The sequence below is a fragment of the Acomys minous genome (genome assembly GCF_964271855.1).
Source record: "Acomys minous genome assembly, chromosome: 6".
NCBI lineage: Eukaryota > Metazoa > Chordata > Mammalia > Rodentia > Muridae > Acomys > Acomys minous.
This window is the reverse complement of record NC_140487.1, coordinates 11,315,159-11,334,716: the sequence shown is the minus strand read 5'-3', so window position 1 is coordinate 11,334,716 and position 19,558 is coordinate 11,315,159. Positions and strand designations below refer to the sequence as shown.

The 19,558-nt window shown below is 36.7% G+C and overlaps 1 protein-coding gene across 3 annotated transcripts in view; it reads right to left on the bottom strand.

Moving 5' to 3' along the window:
• The window catches only part of TFEC (transcription factor EC), a 118,346-nt gene that overhangs the window by 23,684 nt on the left and 75,104 nt on the right, over positions 1–19,558 (bottom strand). For all 3 annotated transcript variants that reach the window (XM_084785763.1, XM_084785765.1, XM_084785764.1), the window contains exon 2: positions 6,307–6,558. In XM_084785763.1, coding sequence (XP_084641889.1) covers positions 6,307–6,558 — 252 coding nt within the window. The remainder of the gene's footprint in view (positions 1–6,306; positions 6,559–19,558) is intronic.

The following is a 19,558-nucleotide window of genomic DNA, read 5'->3' as shown; positions in this document are numbered from 1 at the left end:
CGAGACTAATAATTGGACAGTGAGTAAAGTAATCAAATAAAAGATAAGATAACATCCCTTCTTGGAATATGATTCCAGGAATTAATACTGACACGGAATTCTTTCTACATTAAGGTGATGAGGCCTCTCTCCTTTTTTTCACCTCTGAATATTGGCTCAGAAATGATTCATATTTTATCATAGTAATTTTTCTATCTTCAACAAAGGACTAAATTCTATGCATCTCAACCTACTAACCATAGTGAAAGAGTCCCAACTGAGGCAGGTCCTCATAAAGGAACTTGATTACAAGCAAGGCTTCAACTAGGAAATGTCAAAATTAAACCATTCCTGGATAATCTACAGCAGATTAGATGCAGAATTTGATGATTTAATATAAGTATTAGATAGATATAATTAGATGATTGATAGATGATAGATATGTCATACATACATACATATATACATATAAACATACATACATATATATGCATAATCATACACATATATACAGAAACACACTAAGAAGGAACAGTGGGCCCTACAATCTTTCTCAATATTATATGATCTTTTGTTTGTACTAAGCATTTTGCAATAATCATTTATTGCCTTCTATTTCTAAAGTGCAGAAGGACGTAGCATTTTTTAGTCAAATGACATTGCTTTGTTTTATAAGCTAAAGTGACAATTAAATGAGTTCTTTTAACCTTTTAGGGTCTGGAAATACTTTCTGTTCTTTGAATTAGTGGAGGAGAGTCACATTTTCCTCTTAAAACTTTTTTTCTTTTTTTTTTCCTTTATTAATTTATTCTTGTTACATCTCAATGGTTATCCCATCCCTTGTATCCTCCCATTCTTCCCTCCCTCCCATTTTCCCCTTATTCCCCTCCCCTATGACTGTTCCTGAGGGGGATTACCTCCCCCTGTATATGCTCATAGGGTATCAAGTCTCTTCTTGGTAGCCTGCTGTCCTTCCTCTGAGTGCCACCAGGTCTCCCCCTCCAGGGGACATGGTCAAAGGTGAGGCACCAGAGTATGTGAGAAAGTCATATCCCACTCTCCATTCTACTGTGGAGAATGTTCTGTCCATTGGCTAGATCTGGCAAAGTAGAAGGATCCAGAGGGTCCTAGAAACCTACAAGTAGAACATTATGATAGGCAGATTTGGGCCCAGGGGTCCCACTCAAACTAAGGCACCAGCCAAGGACAATACAGGCGGCAAACCTTAAACCCCTATTCCTCTTAAAACTTAATTCCACACCAATTGTATCCCCAGCAATGTCCACCTAACAGAATACAATGCACTCAGAATACTGTAAATAAGGATTAAAGTGATTGACTGAAATCACAAAGAACTTTAATGAAAACTAAAAGTTTACTTTGTGTATTTAAGTTTTAAAACACTCAGTTGTGCTTATCAAACCCACATTATCTTAGAACTGGATATGAGGCTCTGATAGGCTTTTCTCTCCCTGGGCTCCCTGCTGACTACAATGCAAGGGCCCCTGGGGCACAGTATTTGAAATCAGCACCTCTATCAACAGACTGTATCTCATGAAGTGCTTCAAACCAAAGTCCACAGTCTTAACATGCTGACAGAGGACTTCTATATCATCTTTTTTCTTTTAAAGGAGAGAGAGAGAGAGAGATGTAGATGTCCAAAGTTCAGTGGTGAAATTTTAGCTGAAGAATCTACATGAATGTAGAATATATGAAAACATAACCATTCATTCTCTTCACCTCTGTAACTAGTGATACTATTAACAACAGCACACACAAACGCCTTAAACAGCAACAGTACCACACACTTGCATAGTGTGGAAGATGTGCTCGGCACTGTCTCCAGTGTTCGGCATACCCCAATCATCTGAGCTTCACAGCAGCTAGAGAATGAATTCAATACTTCTTCTCATCACACATGGGAGAAAATCAAAAGGAAAAGAACTCAGCCATCCTGTCCCAGATTACCTTGTTAGTGAGTGGCAGAGGCAGCTTTGGACTCCTCAACTGAATCTATAATCCTATCCTCAATCTAACCTTTATTTGCCTTTTCATTTCCTTCCCACCAAAAGCTTCCCTTTCTTTACAGGGAAGAAGGCTTAAGAAATAATGAGAAAATGAGGAAAGTTTGGGGGGTTTTTTAAGACTTACACTAATTTTTAAAAGACTATGTTTCTTCTTTGCTCTTTCTGTTCCTGTTTTTTTCCTATACACTTGTAATAGTTTTGATTGTCAACTTGACACAAAAAAATCACGTCTCAGTGAAGGACTGCCTAGACCAGACTGGGCTATGGACATGCTTCTAAAGGGGTTTGTTTTCATTGCATTAGTTGGGTAGTAAGACCCACCCTATATGTGGGTCCCACTTCATAGGCTGGACCCTGGGCTGTACAAGAAGGAAGATTGTGAGCTGATCACTGGCGTGATGCCTTTTCTCTCTCTCCTCTTGCCTATGGATATGACATGACTAGCTAGTTCACAGTTCAACCATCTGACCTTCCTCACAGTACTGAATTGTAACCTTGAACTGTGAGCTAAAACAAACCATTTATGCCCTAGGTTTCCTTTGGCCAGGGAATATCATCACAGCAACAGAAACGAAGCTAGAAACTACTGAAGATCTACTTCTCTTCTTTCCATTGTGCTGTCTTTAATGGAACCGTAATATATGTAAACTGAAAGTGTGGATGCTGGGTTGACATAAATGGTAGAGCTATGAGCTTTCCATGGCGTAGTAAGAAATAACCGGTTTTAAATGTATTAGACTGCAGTGTAATCCCATTACTCTTGGACTCTAAGCAAGAGACTCAATTCCCAGATATGATGTCAGTAAATCCACAAAACTATTCAAATTGCAGTTTTCAAAGACTTATCAAGAAATATTTATTGTCAGACCTTTCAAGGACTGAAAGTATTTCTGCAACAGCTAGCAGTGTGAAGTTCTTGCCCTATGCAGTCCTAACACCATTGAAGAAGCAAACAGTAAACAATGGGATGGGGGATGATGGTACTCACTCTTCCCTCACTGCCTAACCCGCCAGCGGTGTCCACTAATTGTCATTGGACAGAAGTTTGCCTATGAGAAAGGTCTGACATTTTCATCAAAGAAGCAGCAGTCTAAAAGAATGAAGAATGTTAATGAATATTTAAAATGTATTGTGTGTATGAAAACTCCATAACGAGTGCAATCATTGAAGTACCAAATCTGTATGGAGAATCACTCCAGAGAGACCTTAGGGAGGAAATATCAAGTTTGTGCTTCAGAGACAGTTAGAAATCATTCAGAAAAATGGCAAAAGTTGAATGGGAGAAGGTAAAAAGAAAAAGGGAAAGAAAGAAAGAAAAGATGTAAGCAAGACCTGAGCTCTAGAGAGCCCTGTGTGGGCCCATATAGTGAACGACAGATCAGTACAGGGGTACTAAACGAAAAGCATCAGCTAGAAGCACGTCTCCTGTCATTCTTGTAAGTACAGGTGTCAATTTCATCCCAGAAAAGCATATGTTGTAAAGTGCTTCTCTTAATTATGACCTATCTCTGTCCCAGAGACTTTCCAGGCTGGCCTTGAACTCAGAGATCCACCTGCCTCTGCCTCCAGGGTGCTGGGATTAAAAGCGTGTGTCACCACACCCCCAGGGGACTTCCAATTTCTTATCTCTACTTCCAACCATCACATTGGAATGTAAGGACCCGCTCACAGACCTCTCAAATGATACAGTGGTAATCGTTTGGATCAGTGAAATGTTCCCTGTATCAGTGCAGGAGAAGGCTAGAAGAAAAGGAGGAACAAACCCAGAGAGATGTCAATAGCCACCATCTCCTGAGCTCTGGCCATACCATTGTATTTGGAAGTTTTTAAATAGAAAAATCGGACTGACTCTTCTTCTAGGCTTGTTGGCACACTAATGTAATTCCAGCCCTGGAAAGGCTGAGGAAGGAGGATGTGGAGTTCAAGGCCAGTGTAATCCACATAGTGAGATTCTATGCCAAACAACAAAAATAAGCACAAAACCACAAATAAACAAAACCTTCAACATAGAAGAATGTGAGTGACCAATCAATCTTCGTTTAAGAGACCACATGCCTTATAGCCTCTTTGAGACATGGACGACACACCTAGAAACAATCAGCAGATACAGGGAAATTGTATAGCATAATCACAGTATCACTTGGTGGGTCCGTGAATGTCCTTACATTCAGAAGTAAGGATTAGAATTAGAGGAGAGTAGGAAATTGATAATAATTAAGAGAAGCACTTCACAGTATATTTTTTTCCAGGATGAAATTGGCATTTGTACTTATAAGAGCAATGTTCAAGCTATTGGGGATAAACTGTGTGTGAGTGATGGCAGCATGTGTCAAATGCAGATGTGACAAATCCAGGTAAGAGAGCATATTTAAAACTCTTACATGCTAAATAAAAATCTGATAAAATTGACATTCAGGATGGTTTTGAACAATTTCCTATAGTTAGTTTCTACCGTAGTAGTTAAAAACAGTAAATATCTGCAGCCAGTTTTCATATTGCCCGCAGGCAGGTAAACCTCTTGAGAAAAGCACCCCTTTCAAACCATGCATCCCCTTTTCACCGAGGCTGCCTAAAAGACCAGGCAGGTCACACATTTAATATCTATCTATCTATCTATCTATCTATCTATCTATCTATCTACTTCTGATATATATATTGTGGCAAAGGAAATGTGTGAGTCTAAGGCATAAAAAGGTTCTCTCCTAGCCCAGAAGAATGCTATATGGTGTCTACATAAGACAAAGAACTACTTTCAAGATTTTACTTATAATTAATTAGTACATTCATTACCATTGAGATTTGTTTTTCTTGAAAAATCAATAATCCTTACAGAAAATAAACTTTGTAAGTGGTAGTTGAGAGATAAATTGTACTGGGTGTGATTCTAGTGTTTACAGCAGCTCTCATCCTAATATAATTTATGTTCTTCGTGAAATGACCAGAAAAGCTAGCTTTGTATATCACTTTTGGAAGTTCCATATATATACTTATACACTTTTGAAACTCCCATGTGTATATGTACATGCACCCTCTACTAAAATGTTTAAGTAGTAAATGCACATATAGAGACCAGCATTCAATTTTGGATTTCAGAGAACCCTAGAGTGTAATATCTTTGTTTTTCATTGAGTAATCTGTTGGGTCTTTATTCTTTCCTACTTTCCAAGTTAATGGAAATTTTGTTTTTAAATTTTTCTTTCCTCTTTGGATTCAAATAATGAGACCCTGAATACTCGGCCTTTGTAATTTGAGGCCGAAAATTAAAATATCAACCGGAAGCTGGGAGTGCTCCAGGGTAGTTTAGATTGGGAGAAAATAAGTCAGGATAAAGTTCTAGCAAACCAGTTAAGGAAAAAGAAAAGAAAGCTCTGTCATCAACATAAGTGTTCTACAAAGCAGTACTAAAGTTTTTCCAAATGCTAGTGATTTCCTACTTTGCATCATTTTTTTTCAGAATTTTTGAAAATTCATAAAGAGCAAATCATGTGCCATGAAGCTAGCTATTCTTGCCTCAGCATCACTCCATGCACATTATTTAGTAAGAGGTAGGGAAGAATTTATTTAAATAAAAAAATATTTAAGGTAAAACATCTATAAATAAATCTATTAAATATTAATTTAATAAGATAATTCATTTTGTTTGTGAAATATTTTAAGTTAATAATGATGAGATATGATAGATATTGATTTACATTCAGAATCTTAGACTCACCCTGATGGGAAAGATGTTTTCTTAAGGCTGCCAAATACAAATAGCCAAAACATGAATATAATACATATATAATTCCTCACTTTTGTAGTTCTTCTTGCTGTGGGTAGTTTATTGTATAAATGTATAATAATACAAATGTATTGAAAAATAATAATAAAAATTGATTAAAAATAAAATTAAAATTAAAAAGGATCATTTCATTGTAGTTAGCATTTTTAGAGCACAAGATTTGTATTCTTTAACTTCTACCAGTTTCCATCTATGGCTATATAAAATATTGATGAATTCAACTAAAGTTAATCAGAAAATCTAAACCTTTACAACTAGAATTAAACCTTCTAAAACATAGGATTATTAGTGGCTCATTGATAACTAATTGAATATTAAAATGAACTAGCTAATGTAGTATTAAAATGAGCAGTTATAATTTATTATACATGATTAATTTGTGTACAATTAATAATTATAGACCAATTAGTTAAAAACATATTTCTTTTGTCACACTTCCATTAGAAATATTTACTGCAAATGTGTTAAGTTCAATTCCTAGCACTAATGATAGACTTTATAACCATCCATTGAACATACGTGCCATTCCGCACCGCCATCTTCTTTCCCAAGAGCCAGCAGAGTTGTGAGTGGATTCCCTGTATGGCCAGCATCACTGTCCGGGCTCATAGGTCCATGCTCTGCCAGAGGCATACAGCTTGGCACTGGAGGTTGTGCTTTCTTGAGAGTCTGGTTGAATATCTGATGGTCAAGGGTCATGAAAGGTGTTACTTGTTGTCTTGGTACCTTTGGTAGATGAGGCCTTGCAGGGGTTTCTAAGTGTGACTGGACCTACAGATTCAAAAACAAATCAATGAAACATGGAACATCATGTAGTAAACCAGTTCTTACAGCAAAGGAATCAGAGCATTAAGCATGCTATAATCCAAATTCCTCAAGAACATACTGATGTTCTGACCTAAGGTGACAGGAATTGAATGACCTGACTCTTTTTAAGAAATGAGTTAAAATTTGATTTTTAAAAAAATGTAATGTTGGATCACTATGAGTTCGAGGCCAGCCTGGTCTACAAAGTGAGTCCAGGACAGCCAAGGTCACAGAGAGAAACTCTGTCTTGAAAAATAAAAATTAAAAAAAAAAAGAAAAAGAAAAAGAAAAAAAAATAGTAGTATCAGCCAGGCTTGAGAAGTGAATATCTATAAAAATTAGAAATAAATATAAAAACATTGATATTATATGAATATCTAAAAAAAGAAGTCTTAAACTTCACAAGGAAGTAAAGGATATTCAACAATACGTGGTCTTATATATTATATATTCAGAACTTATGTACAATAAAAGGTTTTATTAAGAAAATCTAAAAAGTGTCCATAAGGAAGCAGAAATTAGAAGTTGACATACTGTTAAAGTGCTGTAGTATAATAAGAGGAAAATATTCTGGGCAATTTTTTCCTATTTTTCCATATTTTCCAGCATTTCTATTCTGAACATAAAATTTTTAATTTTTTTCTATGTTCTAATTAATAATGAAAACAAAGTGATATGCATTATCACGAATCAACAGGTTAAAAAAACATTGTGAAAAATGTCTATTCTTGTGTGCCAACTAAGCAACTGCCTTTTGAAATCCCTTTACAAAATATATCATTACAATTCTGGGCACCCACGCTCACACAGATGGCCCTGGTTACACGCTTTGGGTCACAAAACAAAACAAAAGCACATAAAACTGGAAAGGGTTGCATAGAGAGGGGAAGTGCCGATGGGGCAGAAGGAGAGGAGGAGTGGGAAGAGAAGCAGAGCCCAATGCATACAGGAAGGAAAAGGGGAAAGGACAAATTTAACAAAAGAATTCTGGACATACTCAGTTTGGTTGTCGTAGTTAATATCACTTCATCATTTTTTTTAAAAATTAAAAAAAAAAAAAGAACAGCTTTAAGCACCTCAGGCTTCCCTTTAAAAAGCTACAAATGGCGTATTTATAAAAGCCTATAAAATGGAGTATTGCCTGCCAGTTGCCTTTATATTTACTGTGCTGTGGTGTGGCTTTTAATACATTTTCCTCAAGTGGCCTATATATAAACCTATTTAATTTTCCCTCATGTTGAACAATAGCAAAGATTGCTGTACAGTGCTTATTTTTCTTTTTATTTCATTACACAAACTACTCCTTAAATCCCTCACCATGTATTAGTTCAGATAAATAGCCTATAGAAAGCATTTTGCATTTAAATTAGCTGGTTTGAGGTACAATATTGTAGTAGTTACTTTAGTCTAATTCTGTTATGCTGACATTTTTAGCAGTATTTTAATTGTACTACCATAAAATAATTTTTCAGTCATATAAAAAAGATTAAGACTGGTAATAAAGATTACACATATTACTAATTATATTGCTATGAGCTTTAAAGCTGTAAAAAAAAAACATTTCATTAAAATGCCAATAGTAATTTTTTAAGAGTAGATGCTTAGATCATCCTAACCTGAAATGAATCTCTCTTAGTCTGTATACAGTTAAGACATAGACTTTATGAAGAACATTTTCAGTTACACAGATCTGAACAACACTTCCTACTATGCGATGGGATGGACTGTGTGTAATGGTGGACCATTATACTAACAAATAGACCATATCTCCTTTATATAAGTAAAGCATCTGGAATTAAAATTTAGTTCATTAGCTAATTCGTTTTTCACCTTTCACACATTGACGCTAAGCATATTTATTGCACTTCATACTTTCATGCGATATCACGAATACAGATGTTTTCTATGTGATCCCAGAGTTCTTAGAGTTCATAATCTATTACCTAGAACTACAGCAACTGTAGCAACCAAAACAGCAAGCAAAGAAACAGGCACTGGACACTAGGACTGGCAGTTTACATGTGGTAGTTTTGCTGCTGTTGCTTTATTCAATCTTTATATAAAACCCTGAGATTAGGAATGTCCACTACCATGCCTGCGACCCTCAGCTAGCAGGGGAGAGAATTAGAATACACAACTTGCCCCCTAGGCACAGTGGCATTGGCTTTAGAGTAAATGATTCAGATTAGCAGAGTACAACAGAAAGGCTCAGTAGCCAGTAGCATATGTGATGAATATTTTTTTTTCTGTTCAGGTTTTTAAGAAAATACAAAGTCAGTTTATAATCCCAAAATGCATAATGGCATTGGATGTAATTTGTTGCTAACTACTCGTTTTTTCAGTTCTCTTTTAGTTTCCCAAAGACAGTTTAGGACAAGGTGAATAAATAGTAGTTAAGAAAGTAAGCACCATTGAAGAGTGATCAAACTTTAAAAGAATCCTTTTTCATTTACAGCAAATACTATAAACCTCAAACAGTGTTAGAATAAATTTCGCTTATTACCTGGTATGTTGGCTATGTTTCATAATTAACTTAAGCAAATAATTTAGAAAATAAAATTAAGGTTCTTAACTAAAGTAACTCTGATCATGGGATGAATTTTAAAGGACACACACACACAAAAAAAGCAGTGCTTTTTATGAGTATCCAGAAGAAAATGTGGTTATAAGTTAGGTGCTGGAAGGCAAAACATCCCTACACAGAATGAAAATGAAAAGGAGCGTCAGATAAAAATAGGATGAAATAAGAAGTGGGAACAATGCCACAAGTCCTTGCCATTCAAGTAGCTGCACAGATGCCCTGTATAGAGATAAGAGAGTCTCAATCAGACCGACGGTCTGAGTGGTTGGCCACAGGGAATTACAAGGGCTCAGCAGGCAAAGGTGGAGATTGTCTTGGACGCTATCTCCACAACATCAGCAAACTAGGAAGGAAAGTCTTTGTTTCCTGAGCACTGAAAGAGTCAATAAACTGTGACAACACAACATCCCCTACATCCCTCACTTCCAGTCACAGACTGATACCAAAACAATGGAACAGCTCAGAGTGAAACACCAGCCAAGCCACATGGAAGATAGAACAAAAAGTAGATTAGTGCCTCAACTTAATGCCTTAATTGTCACACACAAGAGTATTTTTAATTCACTGGTACAGAATTTTGTATATAGATGCAAAATAAGTTTACTCTTAGATACAGTGGTATAGAATTCAAATTTAAGATTAATCTTCACACACATTATATATATATATATTTCTACTCTAATATGCAGTATTGTACACATATAACTCAATTATAATACCAGGTTTAGTTCCAGTACGTTGGGGTTTTTTGTTGTTGGTGGTGGTGGTGGTTTTTGTTTGTTTGTTTTGTTTTGTTGTTGTTTTTTCAAGACAGGGTTTCTCTGTGTAGTCTTGAATGTCCTGGACTCACTTTGTAGACCAGGCTGGCCTTGAACTCACAGCGATCCACCAGCCTCTGCCTCCCGGGTGCTGGAATTAAAGGCTTGTGCCACCACACCCAGCTTAGTTCTAATACTTTGAAAGTGTTATTGCAGGGTGTTTAGGATAAATAAGTTATACAAACTAGTTGTTAGTTGATCAAATCATGGTCATATCAATTACTAGTCTATTTTTAATCATAAAAATATCTATCTTAGGTGCAAAAGACAGATATGATTCTATAGAAAGATAAGGTAAAATAAATAAGGTCTTCAAAATCCTCAGAGACATACAGAATATGGCATTTTAAAATGTTTTTAATATTTTAAAGATTCATTGACAATGAGACAGGCTAACACCTGGCAACACCCAGCCTATTTCAAAGAGGATGATGAGCATCAAAGAACCTCCTCATCGAAATAGCTTCAAATGTGGCAAACAAGCCACTGGGCAAAAATGTCCTCATTTTTACCACAGACAGAATTCTGCCTAAAAAGGGGGCAAGTATGAACACAGGCAGAGTTGACAGCCAAATTCTGCCAAGACAGGGTAAGCAAGTCCTCAATAGTTCCTGCCTCACAAATATGTCTGTCAGATATATTGGTCCAGAAAGCTGAAGAAGATGCTCCAACATGATAGACTTATGGGTGACTCTTCAGCCAGCAAACTGTCTCTGTCATCTTCTCACTTAACCTGCACCCCCTGTATACTCATGTAATTAATTTTACTCCTTCTCAAGTCTCTAATGGGGTTGAAGACCAGATAGTTTAGTTTTACAATTAAGCTTACTTGTTTAGGGGGGTCAAGATATTTTTAGGTCTAGGTAGATGTGTTAAGTTGATAGAGATGAAATACAATAGATATTGATTTACATTCAGAATTTTAGACTCACCAAGATAGGAAAGATGTTTTCTTCCAGGTTGCCAAATACAAATAGCCAAAACACTAAGAACGTAACATTTATATTATTCCTGATTGTTTCATGGTTCTTCTTGCTGTAGTTTATTGTATATGTGTGTAATAATATAAATGTTTATGTAAAAAAAAGAAAAATTAAAAAAATAAAAACAAAAAAACCCAAAAACCCACAAAGCATTCTAGTGAATGTTCCAATATTTTGTGATATTCAATAATTTTAGTTATAGGTTGCTGTTCATTTATCCATATATTCTGTGTTTGCTTTTAAGAGTCCAGCATGTAAGCACTGAGCTATATATTGAAGATCAAGTGAGAGTGTCATTTGTGTCTTGAGTTCAAATGGCTTAGTCTAGTCTCAGTATAGCCAGGAAGGAGGGAACCCTCTACAGGCAAAAACCAAGTTCTTCTTGCTGGTTACTCTGTTACCATGCCTCCTGTCACAGCCCAGAGAAGACACAGGGCAGGTACCTGAAAGAGTACGTGTGTCATGAGTAAAGCAAGGAATGGGTCATGAGATTGCCATGTACATGAGCGCTGTGGGGCACAGAGAGGCTTGTTGGACCACACAAGATGGCCTTGGCATCTAATACTCAAATCTCATATAGAAAAAAATGTCCCAAAGGAAGACCGTGAAGAATAGTTTGCCCATAGATAAGAAAGGACTATAGTATCTGCCTTCTCCTCGGCAACCATGCAGACAATGAGAAAATGAAGGGAAGCATTCAACAAGTGGAGGAGAAAAGTCCAGGCTAGAGATGAGTACCACATGAAACTGCCCCATGAAGTGATAGAGCAACAAGACAATTTTCAAAGAAATGCAAATTCAGAAAAAAATTCCCACCAGTAGGCTTCAGAGAGGAGTTAGCAGGTCCTTCCTCGGGACATTATGCGATGTTGGTAAAAGCCTCAGACCCAAAAGAAAGTAGTAGAAAGCCACAGGTGAATGTTCAGTGAATATGTAAGTTGCCTCTTACTTTGAACTAACTTAACCCATAATACTTTTTTCAAAATACTAATAATGAGCTGCTGTTTGTGTGTGTTTTACATGCCCTTTAAAGTGCAATGTGTTCATCCATGTTTATGAATTAGTGAGTGACAACAGTGACAGGACACAGGTAGCAGGAGGCAGGAACAAGTGTGGCTTGGTTACTCTAAGGAATACGCATCACTCAAATTTTACTTCAAGATATCATTTGAAAAGTACACCCGGACTCTTTGTAAATGTGTTTTGAGAAGCACACGGTATCCATTAAAAAGCATAACCTATAAGCAAAGGCAAGGAGAGGGTAGCATTATTATACAGTGCCCAAGGGGCTGCAAGAATGGACCAGCAGTTAAGAGGAGTGATTTCCCTAAACACTGAGGGTTACCTCACCACACTCGCATTTCAGCTTACATCAGTTCATGGGGATGGACCTGATATCCTTTTCTGGCCACCACAGGCATTGCATACACATGCACTATAAGCATGCACACACATAAAATAGAAACAAAATTTTAAAGTGTTCAATTAAAGTCCCCAGAGATTGAAATGTAATAATAATAGTAATAATAATAATAATAATAATAATAATAATAATAATAATAATAATAACAACAACAACAAACACAAAAAACAAAGTACAGCCACTAGATAAAAGGGTTGCAAACATAGTAAGAATTGATTCAAGAATACATTTAACTATTAAGAAATCAATTGTAGGGCTGGAGAGATGGCTCAGTGGTTAAGAGCACTGCCTGTTCTTCCAGAGGTCCTGAGTTCAATCCCAGCAACTACATGGTGGCTCACAACCACCTATGATGTGATCTAATGCCCTCTTCTGCAAGTAAAACACTCATATACAATAAATAAATATCTTTAAAAAAGAAAAGAAAAGAAATCAATTGTAAGCCAGGCATGGTGGCACATGCCTTTAATCCCAGCACTCAAGAGGCAGAGGCAAGTCCAGGACAGCCAAGGATACACAGAGAAACTCTACCTTGAGGGGAAAAAAATAAGTCAATTGTATAAATGACTATATAAAATATCAAGAGCAAGCACTTTATCCAGGCAGATATGGGATATCCTTTTGCAGGGTCTATCTGGACCTCTATTCAACACAGCCCACATCCAGCTTCTTCTAGCCAGCCTCTCTGAGTCTCTACCAAGTTATAGCCTTCCACCAGGAGCTGCCTGCCTCGCCACCAACATTCAGATCCCCTCAAACCATATCCAACCTCTCCAACCAGCCAGACACTGCACATCCTTGTCCAAGGTCCAGATGGATGAGTGTTGTACTCAGCCTTCATCAGGGAGACTTCTCTTTGCAACAGATAAAGGCCATTAGGAAAACAAGAACCAGTCAAAATGCAGAGTTGTAGAGCCCAGTCCTAACAGATCCTATAATACAACTCCTGCACCTAAGGATCACAGATCATCATGGAAGAGGAGATGGAAAGACTTTAAAACCCAGAAGAACATGAAGTTTGCTGTGAGCTTGTCTTCTAAGACTGTTGGAGAAGCTTCACTCATGAAGTCTTACCAACATGGCTGACTAAGCATGACCTGAACAGGGACATCAGTAGACATGCTAAAGCAGAAAGAAAAAGCTAGGGAGACCTTAACCAAAGACAGAACTATAGGCAACTAAGAGATGCTGACAGCAGGTAAAGTAGTTTTCTCAATGGAAAGACTGCACCAATTGTCTATTCAATATCAAGTGGTCAGCCTTGAAAACATAACTACAAATTATATTGCACAGACTGAACAAGGTTGTCCTTATATAGTTAGGAAAACACACACATATACGCATATAATTACCTCACATGTGGAAACAGAGAGGGTGGGAGAGGTGAGAGAGGAGAGGAGAGAGGCAGAAAGAGAGAGAGGGGAGAGAGAGAGAGAGAAGAGAGAGAGAGAGAGAGAGAGAGAGAGACAGAGAGACAGAGAGACAGAGAGACAGAGAGACAGAGAGACAGAGACAGAGACAGAGAGACAGAGAGAGACAGAGAGACAGAGAGACAGAGAGACAGAGACAAAGACAGAGACAGAGACAGAGACAAAGAGAGACTAGTCTCTCCTAATACAGGAATATCTATTATAATTTCAGATACAGCAAAGCTCAGATAAGAAAGCTCTCAGTAATATTGAGATCCAGGAATTACAGAATGGCTCACTGGGTAAGAGTTCTAGGTTGTCAAGCATAAGTTCCTGCTATCAAATGCCAGCACCACCTAAGAAGTAGAGCTGGCTCCCGTATCTGTGTAGCTCTATTGATGTGGAAAGTAGAGCTAGGAGGATTGCTAGGGTTCAGTAGCTGCTAGACTAATTCCAGATTCAGTAAGAAACACTGTCTTGAGCAACTAAAGCATGGAGTGATCGGACAGGAAGGACACCTGGTGTCTTCCTCTGGTCTACATGTTCTCCCCCGTGAATAGACTGCAATACACATGCACACATACAAGAAAGAAGAGAAACAAAGAAGGGGGAAAAAAAGCAAAGAAAGAAAAAAGTAAAGAAAGGAGGATATTTCACAATGATAAATGATTAGTTCTCCAAGATGATAGTAAAGTACTTAACTATGTATGCAACAACAGAACGCCAAAATCCTGAGGCAGAAGCAGATGGAAATGGCAGAGGAAACTAATCCACTGCTAGAGCTGTGGATCAAATCACTACTACAAAGAATCTGGGACTAGATGTGTTTTCCTTTTTCTACCTGTTTTAGAACAAAATTAATGCATGGATTCTTATTCCCAGGACCACTGATGGAGATACATGGGAATACAGTTTATTCAATGTATTGTATTACATATTATATTAAACTCTATTATATATTACCTAATAATAGAAGTTGAAACAGCAGTGAAAAACAGTTTTAGCACAGGCGGTAAACTTTAAACCCCTACTCAGATCTAGCCAATGGTCAGATCAGTCTCCACAGTTGAGTGGAGAGTGGGATATGACTTTCTCACGTACTCTGGTGCCTCACCTTTGACCACGTCCCCTGGAGGGGGAGACCTGGTGGCACTCAGAGGAAGGACAGCAGGTTACCAAGAAGAGACTTGATACCCTATGAGCATATACAGGGGGAGGTAACCCTCCTCAGGAACAGTCATAGGGGAGGGGAATAAGGGGAAAATGGGAGGGAGGGAAGAATGGGAGGATACAAGGGATGGGATAACCATTGAGATGTAACAAGAATAAATTAATTTTAAAAATTAATTTAAAAAAAGAAAAAAGTTTTAGCCTATGTGACATCTGATTTTTATTTTAATTTTTTTATGTATACATTTTTATTATTATATACATATTCAATAAACTGCCTACAGCAAGAAGAACCATGAAACAATCAGGAATTGTATAAATGTTACATTCTTAGTGTTTTGGCTACTTGTATTTGGCAGCCTTGAAGAAAACATCTTTCCTATCTTGGTGTGTCTAAAATTCTGAATGTAAATCAATATCTATCATATCTTGTCATTATCAACTTAAAACATATATCTAGACCTCAAAACATCTTAAGCCTGAAACAACTAAGCTTAATTGTAAAACTAAACTGTCTGGTCTTCAACCCCATCAGAGACTTGAGAAAGAATAAAAGCAATTATCTGAGTAGGCAGGAAATACAAGTTAGCAGCTTCCAAAGTGATAAAAAAATGACAGAGACAGTTTTCTACCTGAATAGTCACCCAACACTCTCTATAACATTGGAGCATCATCTTCAGCCTTCTGGCCCAATATATTTGACAGACATATTTGTGACGCCTGATTTTAAATCTTATCATTTGGATCAATCTTTAAAGGGTTCAAGACTACAGGTCATCAAAGATTTACTAAAAATAAAGTAAAATTGAATGAATGCTCTTAAGTGATGATTGCATTTGAGTTTAAAATCCTATAAAGACCAGAAGAGCTACTGGAAAATGGGGTAAGACAGCCAGCTATGGCTCACAGCAGGGCTCGCTATGTCCCCACCCGGAGATAACATGCATTTTCACACGAAAACAGCAATTTTCAAATTAGTCATTCAACTTGTTCTTCACCGTGTAATAACATAGGCTTTTGACATAACTTTTCCATGGATTTTAGAATGCATTAAGTAGATTATAGTTTAAGTTTTTTGTTCTGTTTTATTTTCCTGCAAGGAAATTTAAGGAACAAGCAGGTATTTATGTCAAAAGCTAACTCTGGAGTATCCTACATGATGCAGACCCAGTTATTTTTTTTTATTATTATATGATACTGTCTACTTGTATCATACCACTTTAAATCTTTCTATGAATAATACAAATTATTTTAAATATAATTTTGATTTAAGTAGGATTATAGTTATTTTAGCTGCTCTTAAAAGTTATCTTTTTATAGACAGAAAGCAGAAACAGCCAGTGGAAGTTCTCAGCTAATCAACACCCACTCAGCAAACATTTATGTGTTTCCTTTAAAAAAAAAAAAAGTCCCAAGAGAAAGTCATTCCTCTCCAGAAACCACAGCTATGACCCACGTGTCACCATCCACCTGGAGACCACTTATCCAAGCAGAAACAAAGACCATGTGAGGAGACGCATTGCCTCTGGGTACAGCTTCTCTACAGAGACAAAGCAAAAGAGTGACAGCTAACATCACGAATTAGAGTCATCTCAGTAACAAGGCACTTTGTCACCATTATTTTGACTAGCAAATCAAACTCAGGCCCACACCTAATAAGATCATCAGTGAAACAAAAAATAAGATATATTAATACATTAAATATATATTACTTGGTGATAGTTATCCAAGTTCATTGACATATACATGAACATGCAAACTAACATTAAGAAAGAAAATAGACAGCCATGTTCACTGCAACATGACAGTCCTTAAGAAATCGTGTTAATTTTATTCTACATTTGAACATAATAAATGAAGTAAAACATTTGGACTTCACAAATGAATAATAGGTAACTATTAGTTATGTCTCAGATATCAGAGGTATATAAAAGGAAATCTATTTTGGGGGCTTATGAATCCACTACCTCCTAGGTACCAGCTCATAATAGCCACATGACATTTCTTAATGTTCTGCAGTGAAGATTAATAACTCATTTCTTCAAATCTTACTTTCTCATAGCAGTCTATGAATATGATACACCCATAAATCTCATCTTGACTAAACCTAAAATTATACAGCAGAGCCCATCTGATTGAGATGTAACTACTGAACTAAAGTAGGACTCAGTTCATCAAAAGTTTTACTTGGGTTTCTGAATAACTGTCAGCATATTTCAGTTGAGTATAATATAATCCAGAGTCATTTAATGGATAATGATGTAAAACGTGATTGTAACACATTCCTTCAGTCTCAATCATTTGAATTTGGATAATTCTAGTGAATTGTCTTTAAGGAAAAAAATCTACACTTAAGACACTTTAGCAAGACATGAATATTATCAAGTAGAATTTTGCAATAAAATGTTTGCATTCAATGAGATTCTATAAAATCTAGCCGTCCTTATAACTCCATCCATCTCCACTTGTATATGTGCTTATTGGTTGTGTTTACATGAATTCTTCAATAAAATTATCATTTAATACATATAAAAGATACAAGGCAATACCAGCATATGGGTGTTTAGTTTGACCTACTCTTAAAATTATGTTGAAATGAACATTCATGAGTCCTCAAATAATATCATAAATTAACTACTTCACCTGGTTTCAAAGCAGTATAACACACATACATTAACAAACCCACATACACACACACATACACACACTGTACTCAGCAAGCCATATGCATAACTATAAAGCATTCAGAATACTTTAAAAGCATAATACTAAATATATTTAATATATTTACAAGTTTAATATTCATTAATTCATTTTTCTTTATTCCAATGCTAGAGATTGAAGCCAGAACATACTAAATGAAAACTAAATAATGGTCCTATCACGGAAATACAACCTTCAGCTCAATTCTACAAATATTTATGTGTGTCTAATACATGTAAGACACAATGCATTCTTTGAAGAGGTAACAGTCAGAAAGATCAATATTTAAACATATTATACTTAACTGTGACAAGTTCTATGAAACAAAAAGATGCCATTAAAAAAAAAAACCAAGCATGAAGTCCTAGATAAAGTGTGAACAAGTCAATCAAGTGAAAAGTTGTTTCTGCCATTTTAGCAAACGCATGCAGACCCATCCAGTAGATGTTATGGATGTTTAGAATAGAAAGTTTAATATGGTCCCTCTTCTTGTGAATATTTCTTTTCTTGTGAATATTTTAATCAAGCAATTATGACAATGATTATGTACCTGGGTAATAGAAAGAAAATATGAACATGACCATGAGTATGTGGAAAGAGATATTGCTTTAAAGAGGCTGAGGTGTAGACCTGGTAGCTGAACATTGCAGCAATGTGGAGCACTATGTGTAAGGACCATGGAACAAAAGGAGAAACTGGACCAGAGCAGATATACCATTAACTGGAGCATGAGAGGCTGATGGAACTTGCTCTTTCAATCCTTTAGGTATTTAATGGTTTATTTTCTTTACCCCAAGAAGTAAGTGGTAGAAGTTTAGTCCATGATTTTCCAGGGAGTAAATAAATTTTGGTCAACAGAAAGAGCTGCACACATGAAATCCCAGTGCCTGGCCTGAACGCCCAAGATCTGTATAATAACAAGTTAGACAAAATCCCAGTGCAGACTCAAGTGGGCCACATGGAGTTTCAGATCATCAGCTACAGGTGACCAATGGCTGCTGGCAGGGGGTGTTCTTCCTCTGGGATAGGGCCTGGGAGGGTACTTACTCTTCAGGTCGCCGTCATACACCTATGGACATACATACTGGAAGCACAAAGTGGATGTGGTTGATTAGAAAAACAAAGTAATCCATCAAGTTGGGAGCAGAAAATCAGTAAGTGGATAGGGGACAAATTGAAAGGGAGGAAAAGGGGATGAACTTGAACAAAATACATCACATGCAGGTATGAAATTTTCAAACAATAAAGAAAAAGGAAAAACTGGCTACACAACTAAATGACAGGTTCTCAAAAGAAGAAATACAGATGGTACTGGAAGATTTAAAAGTGTGTTTGACATTCCTATCCATTAAGAAACCATTATAAAGCCAGGAGTGGAGGCGCATGCCTTTAATCCTAGCACTCGGGAGGCAGAGGCAGGTGGATTACTGTGAGTTCGAGGCCAGCCTGGTCTACAAAACGAGTCCAGGACAGGCAAGATATCATAGAGAAACCCTGTCTCAAAATAAAAAGAAAGAAAGAAAGAAAGAAAGAAAGAAAGAAAGAAAGAAAGAAAGAAAGAAAGCAGATTCCATGTCAGCCCATCAGATCCATGTCAGCCCATCAGAATGGCACTCATGAAGAATTACCAGTAAGAACTAATGCTGGTGTAGATGTGGGGAAAGGAAACTAGCACATGCTATAAATTAGCACATCTTAGATGATTCTAAGGAAAATAATAAAAAGATAACTACTCCATGGCCCAGATATATGCTCCTGGACAAAGGACACTGTACCCTATGATGTGTGTGTTTGCATATTTATGTCTACCATTGTTCTAATCACAGTAATGAGAAGATTGAAACAGCCCACATGTCCACTAAAGAATAAATACATGG